At 40.7% G+C, this 14,617-nt stretch overlaps 1 protein-coding gene across 24 annotated transcripts in view; it reads right to left on the bottom strand.

The window, feature by feature from the left end:
• SSBP2 (single stranded DNA binding protein 2) overlaps positions 1 to 10,885 on the bottom strand; it is a 326,613-nt gene extending 315,728 nt beyond the window's left edge. For all 24 annotated transcript variants that reach the window (XM_078365256.1, XM_078365258.1, XM_078365263.1 and 21 more), the window contains exon 1: positions 10,756 to 10,885. Coding sequence is in view for 9 of the 24 variants with exons in the window: in XM_008991875.5 (XP_008990123.1) it covers positions 10,756 to 10,817 (62 nt within the window). In the remaining 15 variants the exon portion in view is untranslated. The remainder of the gene's footprint in view (positions 1 to 10,755) is intronic.
• Between the last annotated feature and the right edge of the window lie 3,732 nt (positions 10,886 to 14,617).

Raw genomic sequence — 14,617 nt, 5'->3', positions numbered from 1 at the left:
CAAGATGAACTCCTACCTGGAAACTACTCCCCAGATATACACACATACAAATATATGTGTACATGTATGTGTAATATATCTGATAGCAAGAAACCTCACTGAAGTTTTTGCATTACAATATTTCTAAGTGAAGGAATAACAGTATCAGCCACTAAGTTTAATCCAGGGTGAAAAAAATATTTTACTGAAACACCTTAATAGCTTCCCAATATAGCTACTGCTTAAATATACTGATAATGTATAATAATCACATAATTTTAATCTAATTATAAATGACAAATAGTACATAATAATTGAAAAAATAAAGAAATTATTTCTATTTTTTCTAATAGTATTACAGAAATGACTAGGTAATAGAACCAATATGATTCACTACTGCTCAGATGCCCTTGTCCAAAACAAAACAAAAAAGCCCAACAGCCCAATATGCTGCTTGGAAGAGACAACAAAAAAGACACTTAAATTACAGGGTAGTTTTTTCCTAGGTATCACATATTTCGGACTCCAAAGTTTACCAAGTGAAGTAACTTATAGCAGATTACTTTGCCTCTAGTTACAGAATATGAGCACTATCCGAAATTATAACCTGAGTTCCTAATTGGCATGTTCCTCTCTGATGAGCATCTACATCCATGTTGTTAAATCTCAGCTACCAGCTAAAGATCTTGTAGCTATCTATGAGGCAATTTTGGTACCTATAATTCTATCCACCTTTTTAAAAGCAGCTATAAAATGCTTCTAATCTTTCCTTAACTTCTTATCCTCTACTACCTCCCACCGCAACTAAAAATGGTAGATATGGACTTTCCCTTCCCCTCCTCACGCCACCTCCCATAACTTCCATTACAATTTTTCCTCCATGTTAAGCGATGAAACACACTGAGTCAAAATAGTTAAAATGGGCAGTGCAGAAGAAACCTGAGTTTGAATCCAGACTACACAATTTACTCTGTGACCCAGGACAAAATATAAAACCTCTGAGACTCAGTTGCCCCATATATAAAATGGAGATTACATCTACTTTATGATGTTGCTGTAGGGATTAAGCTATCGAAAGTAGCCAGCCACAAAAAGAAAAACACTGTATGATCCCAGTTATATGAGATACCTCAAATAGTCAAATTCTTGGAGACAGAAACTAGAATGGTACTTGTCAAGGGTGGAGAGAAGGAAGGAGTAGGGAATGATTGCTTAATGGGTACAGAGCTTCAGTCTGGAAAGACGAAAAAGTTCTAGAGATGGAGAATGGCGATGGTTGTACCATATTGAGAATGTACTTAATGCCACAAAACTGTGAACCTAAAAATGGTTAAAATGGTAAAAAAGAAAAAAGAATATTCTCTCAATAAGTCATACTGAAAGACTTCTCTTCCCGTTAGAGAGAGATATAAAAGGAAAAAAGTCTTACCTTTCCCTACCCCTAACCCAACACTCTAAATTGAAGCTAAATGGCAAAGGAATAGAGAAGAGTTCACTGATAAAAATTAGTCTGTCTTAACAAATTAAAAACCCAAAACTATCCTAAGTCCTGTACCTATCCACTTATAAACCAAAAGCATAAAGATTTCAAACAAAAATCAGCTTTTACTGATGATGTGGCACTTTTGGAGTTAAGCAATTTTACAGATTGTGTTTAACACACTGTAACAATATTTTTCATTTAATGAAAGTACCAACATAAACTTTTAACTATCATCTAATCTATGATTCTCTGTTGAATCAAATCTACACTTAAACCTTCTTAAATATATATGAATCTCTCATCATAAAAGAGGCAGCTGTAGCATAATGAAAGGAACACTGACCTTGGAACCAAAAATCTGTAAATATGGCTCAGGTCTGACACATATTATCTGTATTAGCCTAGCTGTGTAAGTCAGTTTCCATTTATAAAGCTTACTAGTCAATGGAGATAGCACCTACCTCATATGATTATAGTGTGACTTAAGTAAAACAAAGTACCACACAATAAAATATCTTAAAAACTATAAAGTACAATTTCATTTATATTATTGAATTTAACACAAAGAAAATGGGAACATTCTGTTAAAAATTCACATTAAAAATATACACACATTTCATCATAATTTCCGATAGTCCTGAAATTCACAGAAAGAATACTGAATGCCCATATTATAGAAAAATATTTTTTAGAAATTACATTAATTCTTATACCAAATACTAGGAGTATTGGGGAGAAAATGAGTTAGATACGGTGATAGACTATTGTGAAATATGTCCAATTTATTACATCCTTAACTCATTTATTCCACAAATACATAATCACAAACCCAACCACTGTGCTAAGCAGCGGGAATATGATGGTAAAGAAGACGCCATGCTCCTTACCCTCAGGGAGCTTCCAATCTAACTAGAAGATGAGGCATTAAACATCACACAAATGGCCGGGCACAGTGGCTCACACCTGTAATCCTAACTCTTTGGGAGGCCAAGGCAGGTGTATCACCTGAGGTCAGGAATGGCCAGCCTGGCCAACATGGTAAAACCCCCTCTCTATCCTGCTCTATTAAAAATACAAAAATTAGCTGAGTGTGGTGGCACATGCCTGTAATTCCAGCTACTAGGGAGGCTGAAGGGGGAGAATTGCTTGAACCCCGGAGCAGGGGAGGGCTATGGAAGGATGGGGGTTGCAGTAAGCTGAGATTGCACCACTTCACTCCAGCCTGGACAAAAAAGTGAAACTCTGTCTCAAAAAAAAAAAAGTTATGCAATTAATTATTTATAATAAACATGAAAAAAGAGCCTGCTATGAGAGTATACAATCCAATCTAGAAGGTTTAAGAGAAATTATTATGCCAACTGTACCAACCTCTGTTAATCCAGTAGGCTTTAAGTGTTCAATAAATCTTAGTTATTTCTATCATCATCATTATAAAAGCCTCACTGTCCTTCAGAACAAGTTTATCCTTAGGGTTTGAAAGATAAAAGACAACAACCCCATTATCTAGGAAGATCAGATAAACTAAAACCAACACCCAATTCCTCAACAAAACCGGGGAAACATAGCTTCTTCATCCCAATTTTCACTCAAATTTAACATATCCTTTAGCAATTATGTTGACGCTGAGAAGTTTCAATAGTAGTTTAGACAGGCCTGAAATACTGTAACCTTTCTATGGCTGGTTCTTTCAATATTACTCAGTTCTCTGCTTAAATATCCTCTCCTCCAAGAACCTTCCCCTGACTACCCAATCTAACATAGCCTCCAGGTCATTCTGACTACCCAATCTAATACAGCCTCCCAGTCATACACTACATCACACTATTTCATTACTTTTATAGTATATATGACTATTTGAAGTTGCCTAGTACATTTATTTGCTTATTATATATTTCTCCTTCAAACTTGAAAGTCTCACAAAAGCAGAGACTCATTTTATTCTCCCTATATCCTAAAGATATATCTTCCTTGCTAAAGATCTCAAGTTTTGTTTATGTAATTCAGGTAAGCCAATTATAGTAATCCCACTGCATTTCACATAATTCATTTCCAGGAATAAATTTTATAGTTCTTTCTAACAAGAGATAAGAAGATGTCTCCTAAGCAACTTCAATAAAAAGTTTTCCTCCCTGATTGATGAGACAGAAACAAAGAAAGAAAAACTCTGTCCTTCTTCCTGCCTTTACACTTGAGTGTGTAAGGAAGTGATGCTGGGAACCCGAGGCAGCCATATTATGTTCATGAGAGGAAGACTATGAGGATGGCAGAGAAGCCGATCCTGAACCCTGATGTTCTTGACTCACTGAATCAACTTTTAAACTACTTCTTCTAGACATCCTGTTATGTAAGATTTCCTTTTAAACCTGATCAATTAAGCTATTTTCTGTCTCCTGTTTTGATACCTGAAGCCAAAAGCCTAATGAGTTCAAGCCGATGTTTCTTCTATAATAGTAAGCGAAAACAGTACCTACAGCCTACTGGATGTGAGGGAATTAAACAAGATAATGCAGACAAGTACCAAACGAACAAGACACTCAAATGATAGCACTGCTGTTAATGTTACTATTAAGCAATAATTTTCTAAAACAAAACTCCACAAACTCTTCATATGCCATTTAGCATTTTGTTATTTTACAGAAAATATTCACTTTAATCCCATTTAAAATGAGATCATTTTTAATAATTTGTTCAGATTTCTTCCATTAATAAAGTAGCTCTTGTTTTTTTCTCAAATTGGAATAGATGAAATAAAAGGAGAATCAGGCAAATATCAGATCACTAAAATAAATCATATTAATTTCAGGTAAGAGTCTTTTACTGGCATCAATTCCTCTCCCAACTTACATGGACAGAGCCACATATATTTTCATCTATTATTCTTGCCTTTACAAATATTTCATCACTATTATAATGTACTGTAGGTTTAAAACTAATTAAAAATTAAAGCTATATTTGTAATTACAACCATACTCTTTAACACCTACAGTTACAAAAACAAATCTTTTAAAACTAGAAAAAAAATAACAAAGGGCTATGTTTTTTTGCCCTACATTTTTTTTTCTGTGCTTAACTACTTGTTTGACATTACAGTCATGAAGCAAAATTAACAGAGAAGATCAAAAATAGGAGATTGCCAGGTCATTGGTTTATGCTCACTCTAGCCAAACTGTGATATAAAATGTTACAATAGCTCATTGTTGTCTGAAAGCTGTTTAGAGTCATACATGAAACGTAATTAACATTTTTAAAGGAAAAGATGAGAGTAGCTTTGTCATTTCTAAAGAAGTGACACCCACTGAAATTTGCCTTTAAAAAGTGAACAAAAATAATAATAATTACTCCATTGCATTGAGACTGACCCTGCTGATTTGAGTCCAGATGAATTTTTGGTCCTATAATTATTAGAAAAACATTAATAGTTCCACTTTTCAAAAGTTCTTAACTATTAACCTACATAACCAAAGTTACCATTTATCAAATATGACAAACCAGAAATGTTAACGTTATCTGGAAAAACTCTATTCTTCCCTGGGAGGTACATATTTCCACCTGTTTTTTAATGTCCTCACACAAGGAATAAAATACAGTTTGTAGGAGTTAAGAAGAGACTCTGCTACTTCTCTAACTACTTGAAGCAGGCAGGCAGGACATTAATCTTGGTGGACCACCCTTCAGGTCACTTTTATAGTATGTATAGGGTTTTAATCTCATAATCAAGTAACTGTCACAATCCTTGTTATGCTAGGTTATATACATGTGTCAGCAAAACTTTCATGAATACATATTACATTTGTAAAGTACATACAAAGTTTGATAATGTTTAAAATCTGATTACTTATATATTCCAAACTCTTCAGATATTAACAAATACATCTTATTATATTGCTCCACTGCTATTTTAAGTCCACCCCTTCAGAAAGTAAGTTCTTAATAAAACTAATATTTTTAGCATACGTTTACAGAGGCTCATATATGTCACTAGCATGCAAATATTTAATCTGTAATTCCCACACCAACATCAAAGCAATAATGTATACATAACAACAGAGGATAACCTCATGTATTCCAAAATAACTGAATTCCTATTTTTAAATTATATATTCCCAGTAGTTTCATGTCTTTCAAACTCAGTACTTCCATCCTAATCCTATGTCTCAGGATTAATGCAATGGTTGTGATTTCTATGAAAGAAAGAAGATTCTAAATTTGAATTTGTTTTTTTCCCCAAATTGTACTGGTACCTCTCAACGACTGAGGTGACATATTAATAAATTGCAACCTGGGTATTCAAGCCCCTGCCCCACAAAGTATGCTCTAATTTTGAAACAAAATAATTTTAGTAGTGATTAAAGATGAAAGGCATATTTTGTCTACTACTGCAGAACAACTAAAATGTAGAGATTCTGTCTGCATCCTAAGTTGGTTCTTTGTGGCAAACTGGCTCTGAAAGTGTGAGAATAAAAATTTCCAACTTTTTCTTTCACAGCTCTGAAGAACAATTATAATATTACTACTACTTCTAAATTAGTCACAATAAATCTCTGGATAAACCATACTAAAACTTAACTCTGAACATCTTACCCAGATTCTTTCTTTAGATATGTTCCTTAAAAATAAAGGGCTTTGGTAATTCTAAAATAACAGAAAAAGATTAATCAAAAGCTAACATGACATTTCAGATGCAAGTTGTTTAGTATTTTGGAGGAACATTCTAGAGATTAAAAGGGGGAGGGGCAATTTAATATTTTATACAAAACTTCATTTCCAGGAAGATACTCCTTCATTAGTTTTGGAAATCCTGAATTGTGTGAATTGCTGTCAAATACATTTCTGAAGCGATCTCTATTACTTTTCTTGCCTTATTCCTTCAGAAAGGAAGAAAGGTTTGTCATTTTTCTTTGCAGAGGGTACATTAATGATGGTGGAATACTTGAATTACCTTAATGGTAAAAGGGAGAACAAGGTGATGCTGGCAGATATTAATCCCTATAAACTCTCTTTTATATGAAGTGGCATTTACATGTTCATTAGACCATAACTACTTTGAAATAAGCATATGGTATTTTCTTCTTGTTATATTCAACTAAGATTGAAAATTTAAAAGCCAAAGTTACTTTTCAGAACTCAAGATTAGATACAGTTTGATTCCTATAGTTTCTGGCTAGTTTACTACATAAAAGTCAATGTATACTATGAGTACCTTTTATGTCCAACTTTGCTATCTAGCAGATTCATCTTTCTGTGCTATTACATAAAGGATCAAATTAGTTAATAAAAAATTAATCGCAACATTTCATATAGGAATTGTTTGCAACTATTATGTTTAACTTTGAAACAAGTAATCAAACAAACTTCCTGGGGAAAAATCTGAAAAAACAAGTTTTGTTCATTATGTTAAGCTTCCAACTTTCACTCCTAAAATTTCTGTGCCTTCTGCCTTCTGCCAAATGAAGGGTATAAGCATCAGGGTGCACCAGTGGTTAAGACTGCATATTTGATCAAATCTTTAAACTCTGTTACATCTGATTATGTAATTCTGTTCCCTAAATCTGTAGCATCCTACCCTAGTTCAGGAAGACAATCTGGTACACTGAAAAATGTATCTTTCGTCTTCAACCACAGGTTCTAAAGTTAGAGAAATCTGTGTTAGAAACCCAGCTTTCCTATTTTTTGGCATTGTATCCCTGGGTGAGTTCTTTAGACATTCAGGGTCTTAGTTTTCATATTTCTTTAATGGAGAAAAGAAAAGCACCTGTCTTGTAGATTTGTTGGGAGAATTAGAGAAAACATACATAAAACACTGAACATAGTGACTGACACACAGGATGGCAAATAATAGTTACTTTCGATGTGTTGTTTGAGGGTATTTCTGAAATACAACTAAGCTAAAGAACGTGAAACTTACAAGTTTAGTTTGGAGGTCACTGAAAAAGAAATTTACATTAAAAAAATCCTATGAGTCTAATATCTTCAATAACAATTTATCAATGTGTTGATATTAGAAGGCACCTTAACGTTCAAAACACCGTAGAGAAGAAATTAGATTATCCCCTACCCTCAAGAAACTTACATTTTAGGAAACACTAGATATTAAACAGCCAATTACAGTTATTTAATTACAATTGCAATAAGTGTTACAAAGAAAGTCTGCTAAAGGAAGAAATGACCTACAAGATCAGAATTAAAATTTCTACATCCCATCTCCCTCCAAGGGTTTTCAATCAGTCCCTCTATAATTAAGACTTGATCTGCTTTTCTTAAAATGAGAGAGTAAGTAAGTAATCTTACCCTGGTCATTTTTATGTTCAGAACTGTATGCTGAAATTATAGAAACTGTGTAAAACCAAGAATTCACTTCAAATATTTCATATAGTGACCTCCTAAGGAAAGACAAACAAAGATCTAATACAGGTAAGCACTTGTCAACTAAACACCATGAACTCATATTAGAAAACACATTTCTTGATAGATTATAAAACCAATGTGCTTATTTCCTATGCATGCCATTATTTATAATAATGACTCCTTTTGCAGAATGTTTTTGTTAAAATGCACATATTTGTTACTGAAACAAATTAGTTCTGTGATTTTTAAGATAAGAACAGTTCTAATGAGCTTATTAAAGGAGAATTCTTCACCTTTTATAATCTGCTACCGTAAAAATTAACAAAAATTTAGTGACATCCATTTTAATGATGACTTCAAGATTCCTATCTTCAGATGTGAGTACATTGTTGCAGAATAGTGGCATTAAAGTCCCAAGTGAACATAAAGAGAAAAACCGGGAGATTAGATCAACTCTTCCCACCAAATTGAAATTGTTTATTCTGTAACACAGAACCTACCTTGATGTTTGTCTTAGATTCAAACAACATTCAACTAGAAATTAATGCAATGACAACCCAGAACAGTCATTGTCAATTCTTCAAAAGCGGCCTCTTCACCTATATTTAGTTCATAAGGCAAACCAGTCAAGAATTCCTGCTGCCAATTGAAATGAATGGAAGAAATATATTTAAATCAAATAGCACCATCTAGCAGAACCCTCATCTGCTCACAAGAGTAGATGCTACTTGGTGTTCAATTTGGTAGATTTGACAGCAAAGTGGCAATTATTTGTTTTCCTCATGGGAAATCACAGAATTAGCGCTACAGAGGACCACAGTTATACAAGTTCCAACTTTCTGGTTATTATCTGAGAAACTAAAAAAAATGTAAGAAGTCATCAGGATACTGAATAGGATTCAGCTAAAGTTCACCCCTTCCTGGGACAGTTCACCTAAAATCTAAAATTACTTTGATTCTCAAATTCAGTCACCCCCAAAATAAGATAATACCTCAATACATTTCAATTCCTTCACTCTAATGTGAAATTCAAATATTCTGTAATCATTAAAACATCCTCCTTCACGTGTTTTTATCAGACACATTATAACAAAATGATTAATGCACACGAATGAGACTGCATTTCAAAACTTCAATTCTAGTAACTGCCGTTTCTTAACCAGGCTATAACGCTACGTCTTTTACATATTCCTTGTCACAGCAACAAGATCCTGAATGCAGCTCAGAAAATACCTCTTGGAAAAAAACAAACCAGCCTCTCTCCTAATTTTTTTTGTTTGTTTGTTTTGTTTTGCTTTGCTACATCAAGGCCTGATACCTCTAAATCCTATGGGAATTGAGTGTGTTGCTGCCAACACAAAGATTAGGAAATGTTCCCATCTCTAGGGCACACGAAACTTTCAGGGGGAGACTAACTGCCTAAAGCAAGGAGGAAAACTCAGTCGCCTGCGCATTCGGTTTTTATTTATGCAGCTATTTCTGTGCGCAAGGTAACCAAAGTACCTTTGAGAGATGCTCTCAGACTTTTCGCCTGGTCTGAACCCCCTCAGAAAGATGGGGTGCGTTCAATGACAAGGATAGCCCTGACCCTCAGAGTTTAAGTGGTTACTGGGAATCACTGTCTAATCTGCTGCATAGTTAAAAAAAAAAAAAAAAATGGGAGGGGGGATTCTTCCTCAGTGGTCACAGTCACTATCCGTTCTCATTTTTAGTAACAACCAAATCACCGTTACAAATACACAAGAATAGCAGCAAACCGCTCTGCTTTGCAGTGTGCCGTGACAGTGGCAACCCGGGCAGGGAGGGGCTCTGTTCTCGCCAGCTGCCTCCTGGGCTCCCACCGAAGTTAACACCTGTATCTCCCCACAACTGCAACCAAGCGGTTCCTTCCCACCTGAACGCGTCTCCCCTCCCACAAACCCCTTTTCGGACCATCGCCCCTCCCCGCCGCAGCTGCCCTCCTCGGCGCCCCCGGAGGCTCCCACACCTCCCCTCCGCGCGCCCCCCACCACCGCCCCGCCAAGCCCGCCCCTCCCGCCGCTCTGGGGCTGCCAGCCTCACAAAAAGTTCGCCCGCCGCCGCCGCGGAGTTGGGTCCGCTGCGAGAGGCAGAAACGCCGGCCTCCTCCAACAGACCCCGCTCCTCGCCAGCACAGTTTGGCTCCCCTGGAACTCCCTCCCTCTCCGACTCCCAAACTTCAGCGGCGTCTCCGGCGCCCACCCGCCTCCACCCCAGCTCCGCGCCGCGCAGGGGACTGCGGGCGCCGAGTCCGTCGCTAGCCCAGGAAAGCCGGGACGCCCACCCGGCCCACACCCGCACACGCCCTCCGCGCCCCGCGCGCGTCTCCGCGCCCCGCGGGGCCCCGCTCGGCCGCTCCACGCCCGGCTTCCGCCCGCCGCGCTCCCGGCACCGCCGCCCTCGCCTCTCACTGCGCTCGCCGCCCCAAGCCCCAGCGCCCAGGCCCCCGTCGCCGCGCTCCCCGCGCCGCCCGCCCGACCCCGGCCCCGACCCGGTCGGCCCGCCAAACACCGACATTCCCACCGCGCGCCTTCCTCCACGCAGCTGCCCCTGCTGCCACCCCCGGCGGCTCCCCGGGTCCCCGGGGCCCCAGACCCCAGCTCGAAAGTTACTTTGGAAGGTGAACCCGCGGGTTATCTCCCTCAATCACCCAAACAAGTTTCCATCCACACCGCCAGCACCACCGCCGCCCCTCAACACACCCGCTCCCTCCTGCGGACAGCCCCCTGCGGCCGCCCGCCCCGCGCCCGCACCTCCGGGAAAAGCGCCGCTCCCCGCACCACACGCCCCCACCACGGCACCCCTCCCCCTGCCAGCCCACCCCCGGCGTTCCCGGACGGAGAGTGTCTGTGTCTCCCAGAGTGTGCGAGTGCGTGCGTGAGTGTGCGCGCGTGTGAAGGCGGAGGTGGGTGAGAAGCGGAGACACTTACTTCTCCCGGGCCTGGCTGTCGGACGGGACGGCGCTGCTGTTACTCTTGCCTTTGCCGTACATGCTTGTGCCGAGAGCAGCTCCCACTGTCACGCACCTGTCAACCCATCACAGCCTCCCCGGGAACAGCCCCGTCCCCATGGCGACCCACGCAGCCACCCCCACTATTGGCCGCCCCACGCCAAAGCTCCGCCCCCTTCGCCAAGGCAACGTGCGAGACTGACAGGCCTTCCCCTCCCTCCGGCCTGCCGAAGCGCGCGGTGGCGGCTACAGCCTCAGCAGCAGTCTCCTCCCTCCTTCCCTCCCTCCCCGGTTCCCTCCCTCCCTCCTTCCCTCTCCGCTCTCCTCCCTCCACCCGCTCTCCTTCCCCCCCTCCCCCTCCGAACCCGGGCGCAAGGGGGGAATTAGAAACTGCTCTAGAAGGATTTTAAACAACTGGCTGTTCTCTCCACCGCCACCCCTCCCCCCGCGCCGCCCGCGCTCGGCTCCTCACTGGAGAGAAGGCGCCGGGAGGAGGAGAAACTGCGGCCTGGAGTCTCTGGCCGGGCCGGCGGAGCTGGAGCCGTGGCGGCCCCAGACTTCGGGGCGCCCGCCGAGTCCACAGACAGAGCAACGGCCCCAGCCATCCTGGGGCCCCCACCAGCCCCTCTTTCGCCCCTCTCCTGTACGTGACCTCGCGCCGGTACCCAGGATTGATTTCTGCCATCCTCAGCCCTGCTCCCTGGGGTGTCGCCCCCGCCCAGTTCCCGGAGGGCCGGCTAACGAGGGACACTGGGGCTCTTCCCTCGACCTTCGGGCTGAGCGACCGAGAGCGACTCGCCTTCCCTCCTGGGGGAGACACTGCACCTCGGCGCTGCTGCGGTGGCGGCACCCGGGCCGCGCCCTGCTCCCCAGGGGAGTGCCCGGGCTGGGGTCGGCCTCCTCTGTGAGTGGTGAGCGGACCTCCCAAAGAGGCCCGGTGACTCCTGCGGCCGCAGCGGCTAGTACCCCAAACCCTCCTCGCACGGAGCCACGCGGCGCCATGGACACCCCGCCGGATCTGCTGCAGAAGAGGGCCCCAGGTTTCCCCACCCGGCCTGGTTTAACAGTTTGGGTCGGTGATGCCTATTCATCCTGACCCCTGGAGTGAAAAAGGCCAGAGAAGGTCTTGAAAGACTTCCCTGTCCTTGCCGGTTAGAATAGGCCCCAGCTCGCTCCAAGGTGTACAAAGCTGTGCCAGGGCTGAAAGGTTGCCCGAGAATGTTTCTGTATCCAAATCCCTAATCCCATTTCAGTAAACGCGCAAAAGTTTCTGAAACACACACAACCTGGTTCCCAGTAGAGCTCTGCATCCTTTATTTTGTTGAGATCCTTGGCTGTAAAATCAGACGGGTAATAATGGGGTTAGAAAGTAGATGGGCTTCAAACTGGGAAGAAGGGTACGGACCGGAGTGGGACAGGGCGACATATGGAAAGGATGAATAGACAAGAAGTAGCTGTGGGAGGACAGGGAAATAGGATTCGCGTCGACTAAAGTACCGTTCTATTCCACACACATATATCTTTCAGCATTTAGTAGCAGGATCATAAAAATGCATATGGAGATACAGAGGTAGATGGAAAGGAAAGAAATGGGTGTGAGCATTGACAGAACTGATAGGAATAAAAAATCAACACAAGGTTAAGGAAGGACAGTTAGCAAAAATGAGAGGTCGAGAATCAAAAGCGGGGTTGGCAACCAAACATAAATCAAAACTGGGCAAAATACAGAGGAAGGACTTTCTATACTCGTGTTAAGGAAAAGGAAAAAAAAAAACACGGGAAAAGTGAGGTATATAAAGATGAAAAGACTAGAAGATACAGGATTAATGAAGAAGCCGTAGAAAGTCATAGCAAAAGATTAAAAATACAATAGAGGACAGACATGGTTAAAAAAAACACACAAGATACAAGAAAAAAAGGACAAAAATTCAGCCAATCAAGGAAATGGGGAGTGGGGAGTGGGGGAAAAAAATACACTGGCTTAAGTAGATTAATTTCCAAGATAAGTAATTTGCCATTTCTAACTTCAGAATTCTCCTGTCTGTTTCTAATGACTTACAACGATTGGGTGGTTGGGATATCGCATTCATATTCTCCTTTCTCTTTCTAATGACCTGCAATGATTGGGTGATTGAAGTGAAGCTGAGCCAGTCAGCCTCTCCTAATGAACTTTTGCTCAAAATGCTCAAATGTGTATAACGTTGCCACAGTTTACAGACTCAACTTCAAGATTAGCATTATGTAATTTGTTGTTCAATTATCTACTTCCATGGGCTTTAACATAGAAAATTTTTAGTATCTCAAGGCTCCATCACACATAGAATACTCCCTATAAAGATGCTGCTCCAAGAATGCTGTCACTTCCCAGAGAGCTCTGGCAGCTTCTCAGCCACCCTGCTGCCTGCCCCTGGAAAAATGAACTAAGGGTGGTCTTTGTCCTACTATCCAAAAACAAAGTAGGCATTATCCTTGCACTGGTGTTGGTACTCTCTTAACTATGCTTCTCAATCATGGCATATTAGAATTGCCTTTATTTTCATTGTTGTTGGGTTTTGTTTGTTTATATACTAACTGGATCAGAAACCTTGGGGATGGACCCAAGTACCTGCATTTTTTTTATAAGCTCCAAGTGGTTCTTGTGTATAACTAAGGCTGCTTGCACTTGCTCTTCAGTAGCCACTTAAAGGCAGCCAACGGGTACCACCAGAGTTTAATGCAAGACTTTTAGGTTGGGCTGTGCATTAATAGATGACCCTCCTCAAGTAAGACATTAAGACATCTTTACAGTGTGCTTTACTTTCTGCCGCCAAGTCAACAAACTTGTTAATAGGATGAAAATGTATGCCCATATGTGTTCTTGTAGCGCAAGACCATGAATAGCCATGGTTTAATTTCCTATTTCCTATAGAGAAAGGAAATTGAAGAAAGAAAACAGGAGAAGCTATTTGCTGTCTACTGCTGTAATTTATTCATTTGATTGGTCTTTACCCAGATTTGTTACATGTAAAAGTCCTGTGGGTAATGGCATATTTTCTGATGTTTAAAAAATAAATAAATTATAGATCTGCACAGTAGGGTATGGAATTTAGAACAATTTGGTCTTAGTCTCTAGAAAGAATAAAATGCTAAAAGGTCTTAGTTCAGAACTTGCCAAGTTAATGTCAGAGTTACCTTTACAAGAATGTTCTCATCTGACAAATATACAAAGTGAAAACATGACTTTTATATGATTATGTATCCTATATATAGTAACCTTAAAGCTTAAGTCATCAAATCAATTATCATTAAAACAGCTCAGCAGCTACCCGTACCATCTCTGTTTTATTTTCCTCTAAATGTTTACACATGTAAATAAAATGCTTCTTTGCCCTTGTTCAAATTATTTTGAGTACAAAGAGTGTTCTTTGCATCAGCAACTATATCTCCTGGGACCAATATCGTAATTAATGAGATTTGAAACACATATTCAGAGCCAAGTTTGAGATCCCAGACACAGAATTGAAGATCCATTGTTCTGTTTTCATTTTTTTTTAAAGCGGGAAAAGATAGGAAATTTAAAGCTTCCTAGTGTAGAGAATCACAATGTATTTTTAGAGGTTTTTTTTTAACCCACATATGAGATTGATTAATTTGGGGGGGCCTGGATTTGGGATAGGAAAACACTGACCAGCAATGCCACCAGAATGGAACATTTGCGTTTGAGGTTGATTTTTTTTTTAACTTTATTCTTTCAGATATAGAACATCACAGTAACTCAATCATTAGTTCTCTCGCATCCCTACCCCCATTTTGTTTGGGCACGTATGCACAATTTTCTCTTTCTGGAACCTACATCTAATTCT

The sequence above is a fragment of the Callithrix jacchus genome, chromosome 2, assembly GCF_049354715.1.
Source record: "Callithrix jacchus isolate 240 chromosome 2, calJac240_pri, whole genome shotgun sequence".
NCBI lineage: Eukaryota > Metazoa > Chordata > Mammalia > Primates > Cebidae > Callithrix > Callithrix jacchus.
The sequence above is the reverse complement of the archived record's forward strand: the minus strand, read 5'-3'. Positions and strand labels throughout refer to the sequence as shown.